This window comes from Vipera berus (genome assembly GCF_964194415.1).
Source record: "Vipera berus genome assembly, chromosome: 7".
NCBI lineage: Eukaryota > Metazoa > Chordata > Lepidosauria > Squamata > Viperidae > Vipera > Vipera berus.
In genome coordinates, this window is record NC_138209.1 from 14,124,259 (window position 1) to 14,140,436 (window position 16,178).

The 16,178-nt window shown below is 41.6% G+C and overlaps 1 protein-coding gene across 2 annotated transcripts in view; it reads right to left on the reverse strand.

Moving 5' to 3' along the window:
• The window catches only part of FAM13A (family with sequence similarity 13 member A), a gene marked incomplete at its 5' end in the record, with an annotated part of 152,956 nt that overhangs the window by 89,562 nt on the left and 47,216 nt on the right, over positions 1–16,178 (reverse strand). For both annotated transcript variants that reach the window (XM_081332705.1, XM_081332704.1), the window contains one exon: positions 6,133–6,302. In XM_081332705.1, coding sequence (XP_081188831.1) covers positions 6,133–6,302 — 170 coding nt within the window. The remainder of the gene's footprint in view (positions 1–6,132; positions 6,303–16,178) is intronic.

The following is a 16,178-nucleotide window of genomic DNA, read 5'->3' on the forward strand; positions in this document are numbered from 1 at the left end:
ATCTACTTTTGTGCACTGCCTTGAGTCACCCTTTGGCGAGCTGGGCAGCTGTATAAATTTGATTAATAAATAAGAATATAATAAACATCTGCAACTATTCCTGTACAGGTAGTCCTTGACTGACAACGGTTTATTTAGTGACCGTTCGAAGTTACAAGGGTACTGGGAAAAGTGACTAGGCGCGACTTTTAAAAATCAACCAGAGACCGGCTTTTCCAACAAAGCCGGAACCACTGTGATTATACACAAGCGAGCTTGTCACGAGTAGGCCACAGCCACATTCCACAATTTGACCATTATTATTACCATATAAGTGTATGTACTGACTCCCTTATCATTCAGCCCTTGCTCTGATGATGTCAATAGCTTGTTGACGAAAGCTCAGCTATAAAGAAGAATTTTTTCTTATATCCCGAGTTCATCATTTTTATTTTTACTGATTTCAAATGCACAGACACAGACACAGACACAGACACACACACACACACACACACACACACACACACACACACACACACATATATATATATATATATATATATATATATATATATATATATATATATATATATATACATACACGGGCCAAACCTTATTGCCTGTATCAGCCTAACCTAAGGCCATCCACAAGCTGTAGTCGCAACTGTGACAACTCATTATTTGTGTAAATTTTTTGGATGAGAACAAATGAGTTTGAAATGGTCATATCAGTCTCCCTTTAATTCTTTGTTAGCAATCCAAAAAATTTACACAAATAATGAGTTGTCACAGTTGCGACTACAGCTTGTGGATGGCCTTAGGTTAGGCTGATACAGGCAATAAGGTTTGGCCCGTATTTGGGCCTGGCAAGGTATTCTAAAATACTTAACAAATACTCAACACATATCTCCCTTGCCTCTCAGCTAACAAAGCGAGAAAGAGCCTGTGGCTTAGAGGTTAAAACAACTGCCTAATGTGAAATCAGCCCAGGTCTGAATCTCAGAAGGGTATGGTTGACTGATGAGAACAAATGAGTTTGAAATGGCCATATCAGTCTCCCTTTTATTCTTTGTTAGCAATCCAAAAAATTTACATACATACATACACACACACACACATCTCCACTCTGTTTATGACAGTCCCATAGAAACAGGTGACTAAATTTTTCCCTCTTAGAATATGAAGCAATTTTCCTCATACTAGGAAATAGAATGACGGCTCAAAGTCTTACTTTAGAAATATTCAAGCATACCCTAAAGGTGACACAATATGCTTTCCCTGGCAGATGCCATAGGTGTGGGTACAACCAAGTAATCACCAAACAGCATATTAAGATCTCTGGCAGAATACTCAGAGAGTACATAGGAACCTGCTTATTTTATCAGCTTTAAACAATGAACTCTGCTCTAGCCAACTCTAGACAGAGTGGCAGTAGATAACAATTTTGAGGTCACAGCAGATTATGCATTGAAGGCTAATTTGTGTATCATGTATCATTCTGTATTCAACAGAAAACGCTGGAGCCTGATTTAATTCCATTTGATATTAATGGGGATAGTCATTACTGATCAGCACTAAACATTCAAAAGGACAATTATTTTTAACAGGTCTTTCTTAACGTAGCAAGATACTATCAGTATACACGGTACACTGTATACACTGATTTGGCAATTATTTGGATATAATTGATTAAATGTAATTTTTTATTTTAGAAGTACTGTAAAGAAAGCAGGTACTACGGTTTTTGTTTTAACAATGGGATGGTTAATGCTAAATGTATGAACAATGTTCAGGATATCCTGAAAAACAGAGCACTGAAAATAATGACATTTGATCAAAAGTATATTTAAACACTCAAACATAGGGATGGAATAAAATTGAACACAACTCGTCAGAACTGAAACTATACACTGTGCAGAATTTAAAAATTAAAACACCCAATACCAAAAATGCTGAACTACTAATTTGATAAGAAAGCCAGACTGGCAGTCCTTGACTTACCACAGTTCATCTAGTGACCATTTGAAGTTACAACGGCACTGAAAAAAATGAGTTATGACCCCCTTTCACATGACCGTTGCAGCATCCCTGTGGTCAAAATTCAGACTCTTGGCAACTGACTCCTATTTATGATGGCTACAGTGTCCTGGGGTCATGTGATCTCTTTTTGCAACCTTCTAACAAGCAAAGTTGTCAAGGCAATGATTTAGAACAGGGAGGTCAAACTCGCAATGTCACATGACGGGTTGCGACATATCGCGACTTTTTTTCCATTGCTGGCAATGGGGTGGGCGCGGTTTCGGCATGATGTATCCAGCCTTTGGGCCAGCAGTTTGACAGCCCTGATTTAGAAGCTAATCAGCTGATGTAATGTATGATGTAATGTTGGAATGACTCAGCAGGGTCTATGTCTCTTTAAGAGCCAGCTGGGTCTGTGTCCCTTTAAGATCTTTGTATAAAAGGGAAGGCTCCACAGATGAGGTGCTCTCTCTTCTGTTTCCTGCTGTAACTGCTGTGTGTTGGAGACTGCTGCATTAACATGTGTATGTTAAGATCAATGGGGAAGCCAGATCCACTTAACAACCATGTTACTAACTTAGCAACTGCAGTGATTCACTTAACAACTGTAGCAAAAAAGATTTTATTGTGGGGCAAAACTCCCTTAACAAATGTCTCACTTAACAACAGAAATTTTGGCTTAATTGTGATAGTAAGACAAGGACTATCTGTATAGTATAATAATGCAAACTTCTAGTATATACAGAGAAAAAGGGAGAAGTCACTTGTGAATGGGTCACTCATAAGTCTGGAAATGATTCCTGCAGGGCCAGTAGATAATATAGTGTTTTCCAGATATTTTTAGAGTACAGTGTTTAAAATTTCCTGCCAGTGGCCAGGCTGGTTAGGGCTCCTGGGAGCTCTGCACCACTCACATCCAGAAAAGGGAGAAAACTAGCTTGGAAAACCACCAATTAATATGGGTTTGAGTCAAAACAGTAATGCACGGGTAGGCAACCTTGGCTCTTTTATGACTCGTGGACTTCAACTCCCAGAATTCCTGAGCCAACCATGCTGGCTCAGGAATTCTGGGAGTTGAAGTCCACAAGTCATAGAAGAGCCAAGGTTGCCTACCCCTGCAATAGTCCTTCAGTGAATGACCTTATAATTGAACAACTTATATACAGTATATATAAAACTGGCATTGTGTTGTATTGGCATTTACCAGCACTACTTGTACAATTGTAAGACAGAGCATAATAGCGCATACCCTACTCATCTATGATTTGCAGTGTCAGCAGCAACTACAGCAAGATGCTCTGAAATACACATGCACACGCTTTAGGAGAAGAAACTTTACTATCGTAAGACTTAGTGTTCCAAGGTTATTCACTACAAGGGAATAAATGCTAAGTAAGGTACATGTCACATTAAATCTGATATTACCGGTAGCTGTGCTGGCTGGGAAGATAGGCATGGTAAGTCATAACAAAACTGAAGGGCATAGAGTTGGGAATGGTCACAAAAAGTAGTCACCATGTAGACTCTCCAACTTATGGTGCTTAGCCTTGTAGGCAATTATGGTGTCTGTAGATTATAAAAATAGAATGGCAAAGACAACCAGGGTCACCCCTAATAACTTGCTTCTACGTAGGATTTAACTTCTGGTTTCCAAACTACAGGTTTTCTTTTTAGATTTACAGATACTAAAAAAGCTGAGAAAGCAGTTTCTTCTTTCATCAGTTCTATTCCTAGCAAATTTTAACAAAATAGCAATAGGAAAATTTGTCTTGATTGCTATGGAGACAAAAATAACATGTTCCTGGAAACAAAGAACATTACTTTAAGGAGGAAGCCATGACATTTTGTGTTTTATTTAAAAATTATTCCTTAAACCAGTGATAGCGAACCTTTTACAGACTGAGTGCGCAAACTACAACCAAAACCCACTTATTTATTGCCAAGGGCATGGCTGCGGTGCTCATGGCAGACTGGGTGGGCATGGCCACCTCAGTGTTACTCGTGGTGAGGGCCGGGCAGGGTTGGGGAGTTCCAGGGGGTCTCTGGCAGGTGGGGCGGCCAGGAGAACCAGTTGTTAAATTATTTGAAACCCACCACTGGTCGCTTCCAAAGGCCACGTGCTTACTCGCTCGCTGCCCACCGTTGCTTCCAAAAGCTGCTCACTCACTCTCCTGCCAACACCTGTTCCTTTTATAGGTTCCCTTTTCCCCGCCCAGATCTCGCAGCTGTTCCCGGACTCTGCACGCGTGAAGAGGGGGAGGGGAGCATCCTGGGCCCGCGTCCCTTTATCTGGGGTGACAGCGCATGTGCCCACAGAGAGGGCTCTGAGTGCCACCTCTGGCACGTGTGCCATAGGTTCGCTACCACTGCCTTAAACAAAGGCAGTGCAGTATCTTCTCCAAAATGTACATTTCAAATAAGTAAAGAAGCAAAAACAATACTGGGAAACACAAAATTTGGTTCTGATTTGTATCTGTGCTAATGTGCTTTAATCCAATGGATTTGATTTCTGACTATACCACTATGCTATTCTTAGGCTCCAAGGGGAGTTCAGCTAGCCAACTTCTAATCCATAATTTGTCGGTCCTTGTGATGAGTAACTCAAGGCTACAGAAATAGTAGTCCTCAACTTACAACAGTTCGTTTAGCAACTATTTAAAGTTACAACGGCCCTGAGAAAAAGTGACTTATGGCCGTTTTTCACACTTACAACCACTGCAGCATCCCCATAGTCATGTGATTAAAACTCAGATCTTGGCAACTGATTGTTGCAGTATTCTGGGGTCAGGATGATCACCTTTTGTGGCCTTCTGACAAGCAAAATCAATGGGTAAGCCAGATTCACTTAACAACTGTGTTAACAGTGATTGGCTTGACAACTGTGTCAAGAAAGGTGGTAAAACGGGGCAAAACTTACTTAACAATTGTTTCGCTTAGCAACAGAAATTTTGGGCTCACTTATGGTCGTTAGTCAAGGACCACCTGTATACCTTCTTCTGGTTTCACAGAGGAAGTTTTGGTACGCCATGGCTGATATACCACGACTTCTTGAGAAAGTCTTCTTGCTTTGATCAAGTTTCTCCAGGTAATCCTTCAAGGTAGCTGAACGAGGCCGTGCCCTAAGTCAGGGCTGCATGGAATTAACACGCAACGCCAAACTAGCCACTTCAGTTAAACACAGAGAAGACATTTCCCCTGCAGCCAGATACCGACTTCAGCACTTTTCATCAGCTGCTTCAGCACTTCTGTTCAGACAGGGTGTCTTCTATGACAGGGCACTACCTCAAAACATCTGCAGCACCTGGAGTCAGGGCTACTCTGCAAAGCGGCCCCTTTACATTTTGCCAGCTATAAATACAAAGGTTTTCAGGTTCATGCAGGATCTTTGGTTTCAGTGACATTCTAATTTGGTCTAGCTTGCCTTTTTGCTAATATTTTCATTTACCTCTTTTCGGCATAGATGAGGAATTTTTTTTTAAAAAAAAATTACGGGCTTCAAGTGGAAAAAGCCGTACATTTTTGCCTCACTGGCAGACTCTTAAGATTTATCTGCTTATTTTCCTGCAGTTAAAGCAGGTCATGGGAAGGAATGCTTAAGGTTATGTTTCCCCCCCCCCCAATCTCACATTACAAGTACTGAAATAGAGCCAAGATAAGACCACATTCCAGTATCACCTTGTTTCATTAAGAACACATCTAACAAATAGAAGCATTCCTTTAGTTTACCCTTCTTATTAACGCTAACGCCTATTTCACAAAATCTAATTTGTCATATGCACGGTTGCATTATGTTATCAACTGTTCTATTTTCCTGGAGATCTTTAACTGGGAGCACACCAAAAACCACACACATCTGCTGGCATATTTCTAATAGTGCTGTTAGCATTGCAGACTTTTTGGCATGCACCTAAGCAAAAGATCATTTTGCTATTAATACTAAAACAAAATGAGTATCTAATTGAAGGTAGCCATGGCTGGCTGTTCAGCATCTAAGATTTCTTAAAGCACTTGCCCCCTGCTGCAGTGTTCTTAAGCTGCGGGCTTTGTGTACCCACAAACACACAGTTAACACTCTCAGAAGGTGATCTGGAAGCTAACCTTGCCTCTGACCTTGCAGAAAGAAGAGACACTAACCTGGTGAAGAAGGCAGAGCTGTTTAGGAAGGAGATTTCATCAGCTAACTCCATCTCCTTGGGACACAAACTATCCGTTAAATGGATGCTAAGGCGAGGAATTCCATCTGACAGTCTCGGCTGCAGCATTAAAGGCGTCAGAGATGCTCTTTCTGGTTTGGACTTTACGATCTAGAAAAAAGCCAATCAAAGAAAATGCATCACTGTGAGGGACAGGAATTTTCCCAGCTGATTTTCAGCAGGTAGAGTGGATTAGTATTTTTTAAAATCTCAGCAAAGAATGACTCAGCAATTCCACCCCCACCCCACCCTTCTGTTATAAGGTAAGCATAAAAGCATACAACAGCTGCAGCAGGGAACATCTAGCAAAAGTCTTGCAATGTGTTGAAATGTTTGAAAAAAAGAAAAGAAAAGAAAAGCTGGAAATGTTATTAAATAATTAGCTTCAAAAGAAAGGCGTGCTACACTTTTTGAGTGTTCGCTTCTCCATTCTCTTCTACCTTGTGGTAAACCCCCCAAATAAAAGGCGATGATTTCCTTGACAGAACAAGTGCTAGACTGCTATTACCAAAATAGCAGCACAAGATTTGAGGTGTTATTATGTACATTATGCAAACAGAGTTAATAGCTGCCTAACGGTGACACAACTACATTTATGGTACTCTTCCTGGTGATACTGTAAATCTGGTTGACATCGCGACATCATACAGAAATATGAAATAACCGAATTTTAAATGTATGGTTACTTATTGTTCTAATGTTTTATACAGTATTTTAACTGTGTGACTGTAAGCTGCCTCAGCGAAATGGGCGGCATAGAAGTTTAATAATAAACAAACAAACTGTTAGAGAGCAATAGGTAAGCAAGCCACCTCTGAGCATCTTATTAAAGCAGTTCAACTTTGTTCCACGTGAGCCTGAAATGATGTTTCTGTTTAAGGAGATGCTTCTTGGTCCCATTACACCCCAGGCCAAAGGTGGGGTGCCAAAGGTGCCAAAGGTGGCACGCAGAGCCCTCTCTGTGGGCACGCGCACCGTCGCCCCAGTCCTAGGCCTTCAGCTGGGTTTTATAAAACCTTTTCGCTTTAGGCCTCCGCCGCCGTGTGCAAGAAGAAAAAAAGGTTCAATCAATCAATTTCAACTTCTCGCGGGGAAAAAAGATCTCGCAAAGTTGGAATTGATTGATTGAACTTTTTAGTCCCACCCAGTCTGCTGTTACCACTGCAGCCATGCCCACCCAATGGGCCACGCCCACCCAAAGGGCCACGCCCACCCGGCACCCAATGAAACATAAGTGGTTTTTGGGTTGCAGTTTGGGCACTCGGTCTCTAAAAGGTTCGCCATCACTGCCCCAGGCTGTATAGGTATGGTTTATATGACTGGTTGCTTTATTACCATTCAGTTCCGACAGACCCCCCCCAAAGGCACTAATGACCCAGTTCCATCGTTCCAATTGCCCCCCCCCCCATGTACCGCATTTCAGGTGCTCAGCAAGCTGTACCCATTTATGGGCGTTAGTGGCGTCCTGCGATCACATGACTATGATTTACATTTTGCCAAAAACTGGTGTTTGTTTTTGGCAAAAAAGTGCCCCGTAGCGAACAATTGGTTTGCTTAATGACTGTGGATTCACTCAATGACCATGAAGATTTGCTTAGCAACTGCTGCAAAAAGTCATAAAAATTGGGTAAGTTAAATGGTGATCCACTTGACGATGGTCGGAATGTGCCACTATAGTGGGCAGGCTCCATTATGATTGTTAAGTCCGGAACTACCTGTAGGTCATCAGTAAGGCAATTTTAAATGAAAAGGTTGATCTCGATACTGGTACGCTTGTTATGATTCTGGAGACCTTTATAAGAAACGTACGTTTTCAAGCATCTGCTCAACCATAGAGCTTACGTTCAGGATTGCTCTTCCATGAATAAATCTTTTGCAATGACTTTGATGTTCCAGGAAAAAAAGGCAGGATATAAATTTATTTATTTATTTGTTTGTTTGTTTGTTTTTATATACCGCCCTTCTCCCGAGGGACTCGGGGCGGTGTACAGAGTAAGGTAGGTATACAGTTGAACAATAGTAAAAACAATAGTAAAAAACAACTGAGACCCCAAGAGCTATCAGGCCAGGCCGGCCTGCTGGAACAGGTAAGTTTTTAAGTCGCGCCGGAAGGTGCGAAGGTCGGGGGCCGTCCGGATTTCGGTAGGCAAGCAGTTCCAGAGGGTTGGCGCACCCACTGAGAATGCCCTCCCCCTGGGGGCCACCAGCCGACATTCTTTGAGCGGTGGCACCCTGAGGAGGCCCTCTCTGTGGGAGCGCACAGGGCGGAGGGGCGTTGACATTGGCAGAAGGTGCTCCCGTAGGTAGTCCGGACCCATGCCATGTAGGGCTTTGTATGTCATTGTTAGCACCTTGAATTTCACTCGGAATAAATAAAATCTTAGGAAGTCTGTAGAGTATCACTACTGTAGAAAAATAAAAGTACGGGCAGAGGTTTTGAGTGGTTGTTCCCCAGATGGAGTGTGGGGCTTGGCAGAAGCCCACTATGCCAAGTCTCCAAAATGCCAAGACCCCTCATTGAAAATACACGACACGTTCATGTTATTTAACCAAGGCAACTTTAAGATGTGTGGACTTCAGGTCCGAGAATACCCCAGACAGCATGGGCATTATAAAAACATTTCCAAGCTTTTAGGCACTGCTCCAAGGTTGAGAAACACTGCTTTAGACATAGCTTTACCCAGGGCTTTTTTTTTCTCATAGAACGCTCAGAACGGAGTTCCGGCACCTTTTTTGGATGTAACCTTGTAGGGTAGGCAAGGCGGGTTATATGACATGTGTGAGTTCCGGCACCTTTTTGTTTTACAAAAAAAGCACTGCATTTACCTCCACAGTTACATATGTAAAATAATTTGTTCATTGGGCAGATCTTAGTGAAATTGAGAGATTTGCCCCGATCTCAGGTTCTTATTGATGCAGCAAGATCTGCTCAAGTTACATCAGCTTCCAAAAATTTATTTCCGTGAAATAGCTATCCCAAGCTGAACTCTCCTTGAAATGATCCTTTCAGGTAGACATTTTTAAAGATAATCTAATCACTAGAAAAGGCACAGATGTGCTTTTATATCACCAACTTTTGGCTGATCTGAAAAAAAAAAAGTGAACCGTGCATTTTTGGGAACACACTAGTGAAAAAGAAAAAAATATATATGTCAAGAATACATTGTTGGGAGCATCAATCAAAAATGGGGTGCCCCTGACATCCTTTTCTTTCTCTCTTCCTTTATTTTTTTGTTCCCCAAAAGCAGACTGCAAGTAAAAGATAGATCTTATTAAATAATTTAAATGAACTCTTGCAGAGGGGTTTCGAAAGGAGTCCGATGGGCTGCCTGAAATAAGCTGGAGAACCATATTTGACCCTAGGAGAGCAGGTTTCTGTATGGTAATAGAGGTAGCCCTTGACTTACAACCGTTTGTTTAGTGACAGTTTGACGTTAAAAGAGCACTGAAAAAGTGACTTACGACCATTATGGCATTCCCATGGCCATGTGATCAAAATTCAGATGCTTGGCAACTGGCTCATACTTATGACGGTTGCAGTCATGTGATCACCTTTTGTGACCTTCCATCAAGCAAAGTCAGTGAGGAAGCCAAATTCAATTAGCAACTGTATTGCCAACTTAACAACTGTAGCAAGGAAGGTTGTAAAATGGGGCAAAACTCACTTAACAAGTGTGTCACTTAGCGACACATAAATTTTGGGCTCGGCTGTGGTCGTTAAGTCGAGGACTAGCTGTAGACTGATTCACCAGTTTTCCCATTTGTTTTGAGCCAGTTGACCTCTTAAAGGATCCATGACTTATGATTAAAACTGCATTATAAAAACATTTCCAAGCTTTTAGGCACTGCTCCAACCACAGTGTTAATTTGTAGTCTATTTTGGAAAGAAGAGGGAACCCAGAGTATTGAATTTATGTAATCTCAGGCCCATTAACAAGCCTCCTGAGGAAATATTTTGGCAACTGCACTGCTAAAACACATGAAGACAAAATACAGAGACCTAGCAGTTGGAGAACCTCAAGAAATCCTCACTGCCTTGTTTGCTTTCACAAGGGGGAGGGCTCAGGGTGTCAGTGGGAAACAAGAAACAAAAAACAACAGCATACACTGCAGAAGTTCACCCACAGAGTATGTAAACGGAGCCAAGTTATGTTAGCAACTGAGGCCTGCCTAAATAAATGAATGAATCCATCCACATACAAGAACCTCTTCACAACAGACCTAATTATAGGCAGTCCTCCTCGATTTACATCAAGTCAATGGGAAATCTGGCAGGGAATGTCGCAAACTGCTGCTGCCTGTCTTTCATCTCTGGGGGCTGCCTGAAAGAACTGCTTGCCAAGGGGAGCTGAATTCCCGTGGCAGGGTGCAGAAATGGAGCTGAAATCCTGAAGACTTCAGGTCCATTCCTGCGCCCTGTTGAAGGAGTTCCTTTATGTGCATGGAAGAGACCCAAATTCCTTCAACAGGCAGCTCTTTCAGCTAGCCCCAGAGACAAGTGGAAGCTGAAATTCAAGCAGAGAGTGGAGAGATGGTATATTAAGAAGTGCGCAGTGCCTTCGATGGGTGGAGGAGGTCTGGTGCTGGCCACTCACGAGTGTCTCTCCAGTCAATGGCTGAAAATCCTGTTTGTATTTCCATATTTTCAACTCCTGAATGAATGATGTTTCCTAGGCTTTCCCCTACCCTCCTGAGACACCCTGCACTCCTTACCTGGAATTCTATCCGCTTAATGACTCACAAGATTGCTAAATGACTACATTTCAGAGTATCAGGATCGGGGGGGTGGTGGTGGTGGTGGTGTCATTGGAGAAGCAGTCACATGGGCATCTCACTTAATCACTACTTTGGTCAAAGAACAATATTTCAGCCCCAGTTGTGACTGTAAGTTGAGAACTACTAATACAACAACAGTTAATAAGATCTGGGAACAACTCATGAGATCCCAAAAAATGTAAAGGTAAAGGTTCCCCCGCACATGCGTGCTAGTCGTTTCCGACTCTAGGGGCCGGTGCTCATCTCCGTTTCAAAGCCGAAGAGCCAACGTTTGTCCGAGGATGTCTCCGTGGTCATGTGGCCGGCATGACTAGACGCCAAAGGCCCACGGAACGCTGTTACCTTCCCACCGGAGTGGTCCCTATTTTTCTACTTGCATTTTTACGTGCTTTCAAACTGCTAGGTTGGCAGAAGCTGGGACGAGTAACAGGTGCTCACTCTGTTACGCGGCACTCGGGATTCGACCCACCAAACTGCCGACCTTCTGATCGACAAGCTCAGGGTCCTAACAAATTACTTCACGAATGAATGCAGCAACATCTCAAAGAAAAGAAGCAACAAGCGTGGAGAAAAAGAGAGAGAAGGGCATTGTAGTCCACTAGTAAGAGGCAAAGGTGGCGTCTTCTCTCAACCTTCAACACAAGACAATGAAAAGTTTAAGTAAAGTCACTGAAGTGCTCTGTTCAGAATCAACTACAGTAGTTCCAGAGATTAACAAGAATCCAGAGAACCACATTTTCAGAGCCTCTGTAGGAAAAAAAAGCTATTTTGATTTACGAATATCTCCTGTAGAGCCATTGGGTAGCATATCCAAGTTGCTTCCTGAAACCTCCTCTTCCTTTCCTGACTTTTCTTGTTTTGTGCAACAGGAAACAAAAAAAAAAAAATCCGCACACAACATTTTCTCAGGTGTCAATAAGCCAAATATATTTCCATAGCAAGCGTGGCTGATGCAGGAAAAGTCTAACCCTGTCCACTCTTACAATGACTCTTATGTTACCAGGCCAAATTAATGTTCTACAGCAATTAAACCAAAACATTTGTCACTAAGGTCATTTTTATTACTGCTCCTGCTATGATAACTACTACAATTATTACTACTAGTATTACAACAATTACTACTATCACCAAAAGCACATATTCCTCAGGGAACATCTGCTGCCGGCATCAAGCTCCCTGCGCCCTGTGCGTTCCCACAGAGAGGGCCTCCTCAGGGTGCCACCGATCAGAGAATGTCGATTGGTGGCCCCCAGGGGGAGAGCCTTCTCTGTGGGCGCTCCGGAGCTGTGGAATCAGTTACCGGTAGAGCTCCGGATGGCGCCCGATCTTCGCTCCTTTCGTCGCGATCTCAAGACGTTTTTGTTTGTACAAGCCGGCCTAGCCTGATGGGGATTGGTGGGGTTTTTTATTTTTTGTATTCTTAATTTTATCTTTGGGGTTTTATAATTGTATACCAATTGTTTTAAAATTGGGCAATCATTTAATTTCTTTTTAATATTTGTATTTTGTATTTTACTCTTGCCCTGTGAACCGCCCTGAGTCCTCAGAGAGAAGGGCGGTATAGAAATATTATTAAATTAAATTAAATTAAAATAAATCTTGAGTGTGATATGCATTATGACTCAATGGCAAAAATTACAGAGCTTATAGTAGGGATTTCTTGCCTGCACTTCACAATTCCATACAACTTTTAAAATATGCTGATCAAATCCATTATTCTTCCCGAAAGCATCAGTTTTGATTTCAATATGGGGAAAAGTCCTTGAGAAGTTTAGTTTGCTCACAAAACTAATGCCAATGCCGTAATGAAAGATTATGCTACTCAAGTCCATGTATATACACCCAAATAGGCCACAGTGCTTTACTGGGAAACCGTTTCCATTTATGGTAGTCTTATACTTAATATCCATGATACTGAATTACTGCTTAATGAAAGAATGTAGGTGTCTCACTTACATGTTGGCATTGATATACATGGCATGCTAAATCAAGCAAAAATATGCAGGTTTTTCAAGAGCCACTGACAGTTTTCATAAACACTGTAGACTTCTGCTTCCCATCATCCTTAAGTGACTGGAAATTAAGGGTATTGGAGAAAACAGCCTTCTCTCTTAATTACTCCTAGTGAGATCTGCATGTCTATTTGCAAATATTGGGTTGGTGTGGGATGAATCAGAAAGTTTACTTTATTGTCTAATACCCAACAATCCTATTTTTGCTCTGATACTGGATATTTCTTTTAGCCTTAGTGTTTATAAATTATCATTGGTAATTCCTCATGATACATTGTGTACATGGAGAGAGAGTCTTTGTTTTAAATGGAGGAATACTCTTTCATAGAGGACAGGAAGGCCTGGAGGAACGTTGTCCATGGGATCGGGATGGGTTGGACACGACTTAGCAACTAACAACAACAACAACACTCTTTCATATGGACCTTATCAGGCACAAAGAATCACAATGATATATTAAGTTACAGTTATGCTGATTTATTGCTCATGCCTATGCACAGTAATCTTGTCATCTCATGGTCAGCACTAAATTGGCGCTAGATAAGAATTAATGGAATTCAAGAGGAATTGAACTTAGACCATTTATAATAACATAACTCCAGGCTGATACCTCTTTTGACTCCGCCCCCAGACTCTGTCTGTCCTTTTCCTATGCTTCTTCCTCAAACCCTCTAAAACAGGGGTGTCAAACTGCCGTCCCACGGGCCGGATGCATCATGCCAAAATCTCGCCCACCCCATTGCCAGCAATTAAAAAAAAGTCATGATATGTTGCAACATGTCACATGACATTGCGAGTTTGACACCAAAAGTCACGATACATTGTGACACGTCACATGACATTGCGAGTTTGACACCCGTGCTCTAAAATAAGAGCACCATGGATGCAAGTTTAACTTTCCAGTAAGAAGCTGAGTCTTGTAGTATTAAAACTTGTAACTCTCCTGAGAAGTTATCTGCTGTAGATTCAGACTGATAGAAAAATGTACTTATTCGCATACCATATAGTTAATGTATAGAATTCACAATATAGTTGTATGTTCTAACCTTGGCTTTTCAAAGAAGGATGAGATCTGCATCACAAGCATACAGTAGTGTGACATTCTGTTGCTTAGAATTATATCCAATCAAGGTCACTGAATGTTCTCAATTTTTCCCCAGCTATTCTATTTTTGTGCCATCATCATCCAAAAAAGTCATTATGATAAGTCTATTTCAAAAACAGAGGCCATAACAAATGTACCTTAAAGAGGTTCCTTTACATTTATATTTTTAACCAACTTTTCAAGCTTACTGTTATCTATGTGGGTTATGTGGTTTGGTTGTGTAATAACTAAGGGTAGGAAAAGCTATCCCCATCCCCGATTATGTGTGTCTGTGTGAGAGAAACTGTGTGTATGTGAGTGTGTAAAGACTTGTAAAGACATCTTCATTCTAAATTCAGCCACATAATTTAGGGAAAAGTTTATGAAGTTTTCTGGTTTTTCCAATAGCCATATGTCCATTTTTTGTCACTGCACTCTAGGTTTCTAAACTAAAACCAGAATGGTGCAAAGAATGGCACAAAGCATAATCAAAGGGCAGACACTAAGTCTCTCACGGAGACAAAATAGCGATTATGTTAAGCTTTACACGAAGACACCTCGGCGAAGTTATGACAGCATTTTTCAGCTGCTGAAGTGGTGTTTCCAGAGAACAGCAAAAGTTGTTCTCTGCTGTACTAGCAAGCAAGACACAGATTAATAGGTTTACATTACAAGGACTCGTATTTTGGCTGAACTCCTAAGGATAAGATTGATTTGAAAGTGGAACCAAATGCCCAGGGAAGGGACAAGCCTTCATTGGATACATTCAAGCCGAGGCTAGACAGCCATCTATTTTGAGTCCTTTAATAAGAATTTCTGTTTGAGCAGAGGTTGCTTTCAACCAACCTAAAAGAACTCTTTTCCAACGCTACAATCCTAATTTAATCTGACAAGACAATTTCACCATCAGCACATTTCCCCCCCCCCCTTTTCAAAGATAGCAAGCTAGAGGTGGTTCCTTGCCTCTGGTTTTCAAGGCAAATAAAGACAAACCACATACTGTTAAGAGGTTCAATGCATCCTTTCATTTAATATCCATTAAATATTAATACCAAAGTAAGGTTCTACATTTAGGCAGGAAAAATCAAATGCACAGGTATAGTATAGGTGGTACATTGCTCAATAGTAGTAACTGTGAGAGAGATCTCGGAGTCCTAGTGGATAATCACTTAAATATGAGCCAGCAGTGTGCTGCAGCTGCCAAAAAAGCCAACACAGTGCTAGGCTGCATTAACAGAGGGATAGAATCAAGATCACGTGAAGTACTAATACCACTTTACAATGCCTTGGTAAGGCCACACCTGGAATACTGCATCCAGTTTTGGTCACCACGATGTAAAAAAGATGTCGAGACTCTAGAAAGAGTACAGAGAAGAGCAACAAAGATGATTGGGGGACTGGAGGCTAAAACATATAGGGAACGGTTGCTGGAATTGGGTATGTGTAGTTTACTGAAGAGAAGGGTAAGGGGTGACATGATAGCAGTGTTCCAATATCTCAGGGGCTGCCACAAAGAAGAGGGAGTCAAGCTATTCTCCAAAGCACCTGAAAGCAGGACAAGAAGCAACAGATGGAAACTAACCAAAGAGAGAAGCAACCTAGAACTAAGGAGATTTTCTAACAGTTAGAACAACTAACCAGTGGAACAACCTGCCTCCAGAAGTGGTGAATGCTCCAACACTGGAAGTTTTTAAGAAGAGACTGGACAGCCATTTGTCTGAAATGGTATAGGGTTTCCTGCCTGAGCAGAGGGTTGGACTAGATGACCTCCAAGCTCCCTTCCAACTTATTATTATTATTATTATAAGGCAGCAGGCTGATGGTTCTTGAGACTACAGCAAGTGGTAAAGGGAACTTTTTTCTTCCCCCACATCCCCATTCAGTTATAACTACTACCTGAATGTCCCAAATATACTTTTTTTCAACTGGCCTTTGTTTTTCCTTAAAGACATTTCTCATCCAAGATGCTTGTTCAGAATTGAAGAAGCTTTTTGAATGAGAAGTGAAAGAAACGTCTCCAAGGAAAAACAAAGTCCAGTTGCCTTTTGAAAAAAGCACATTTGGGACAACCATGACCTGGATAACTGAGAATCTCCACAGACATTTAGCTACTAC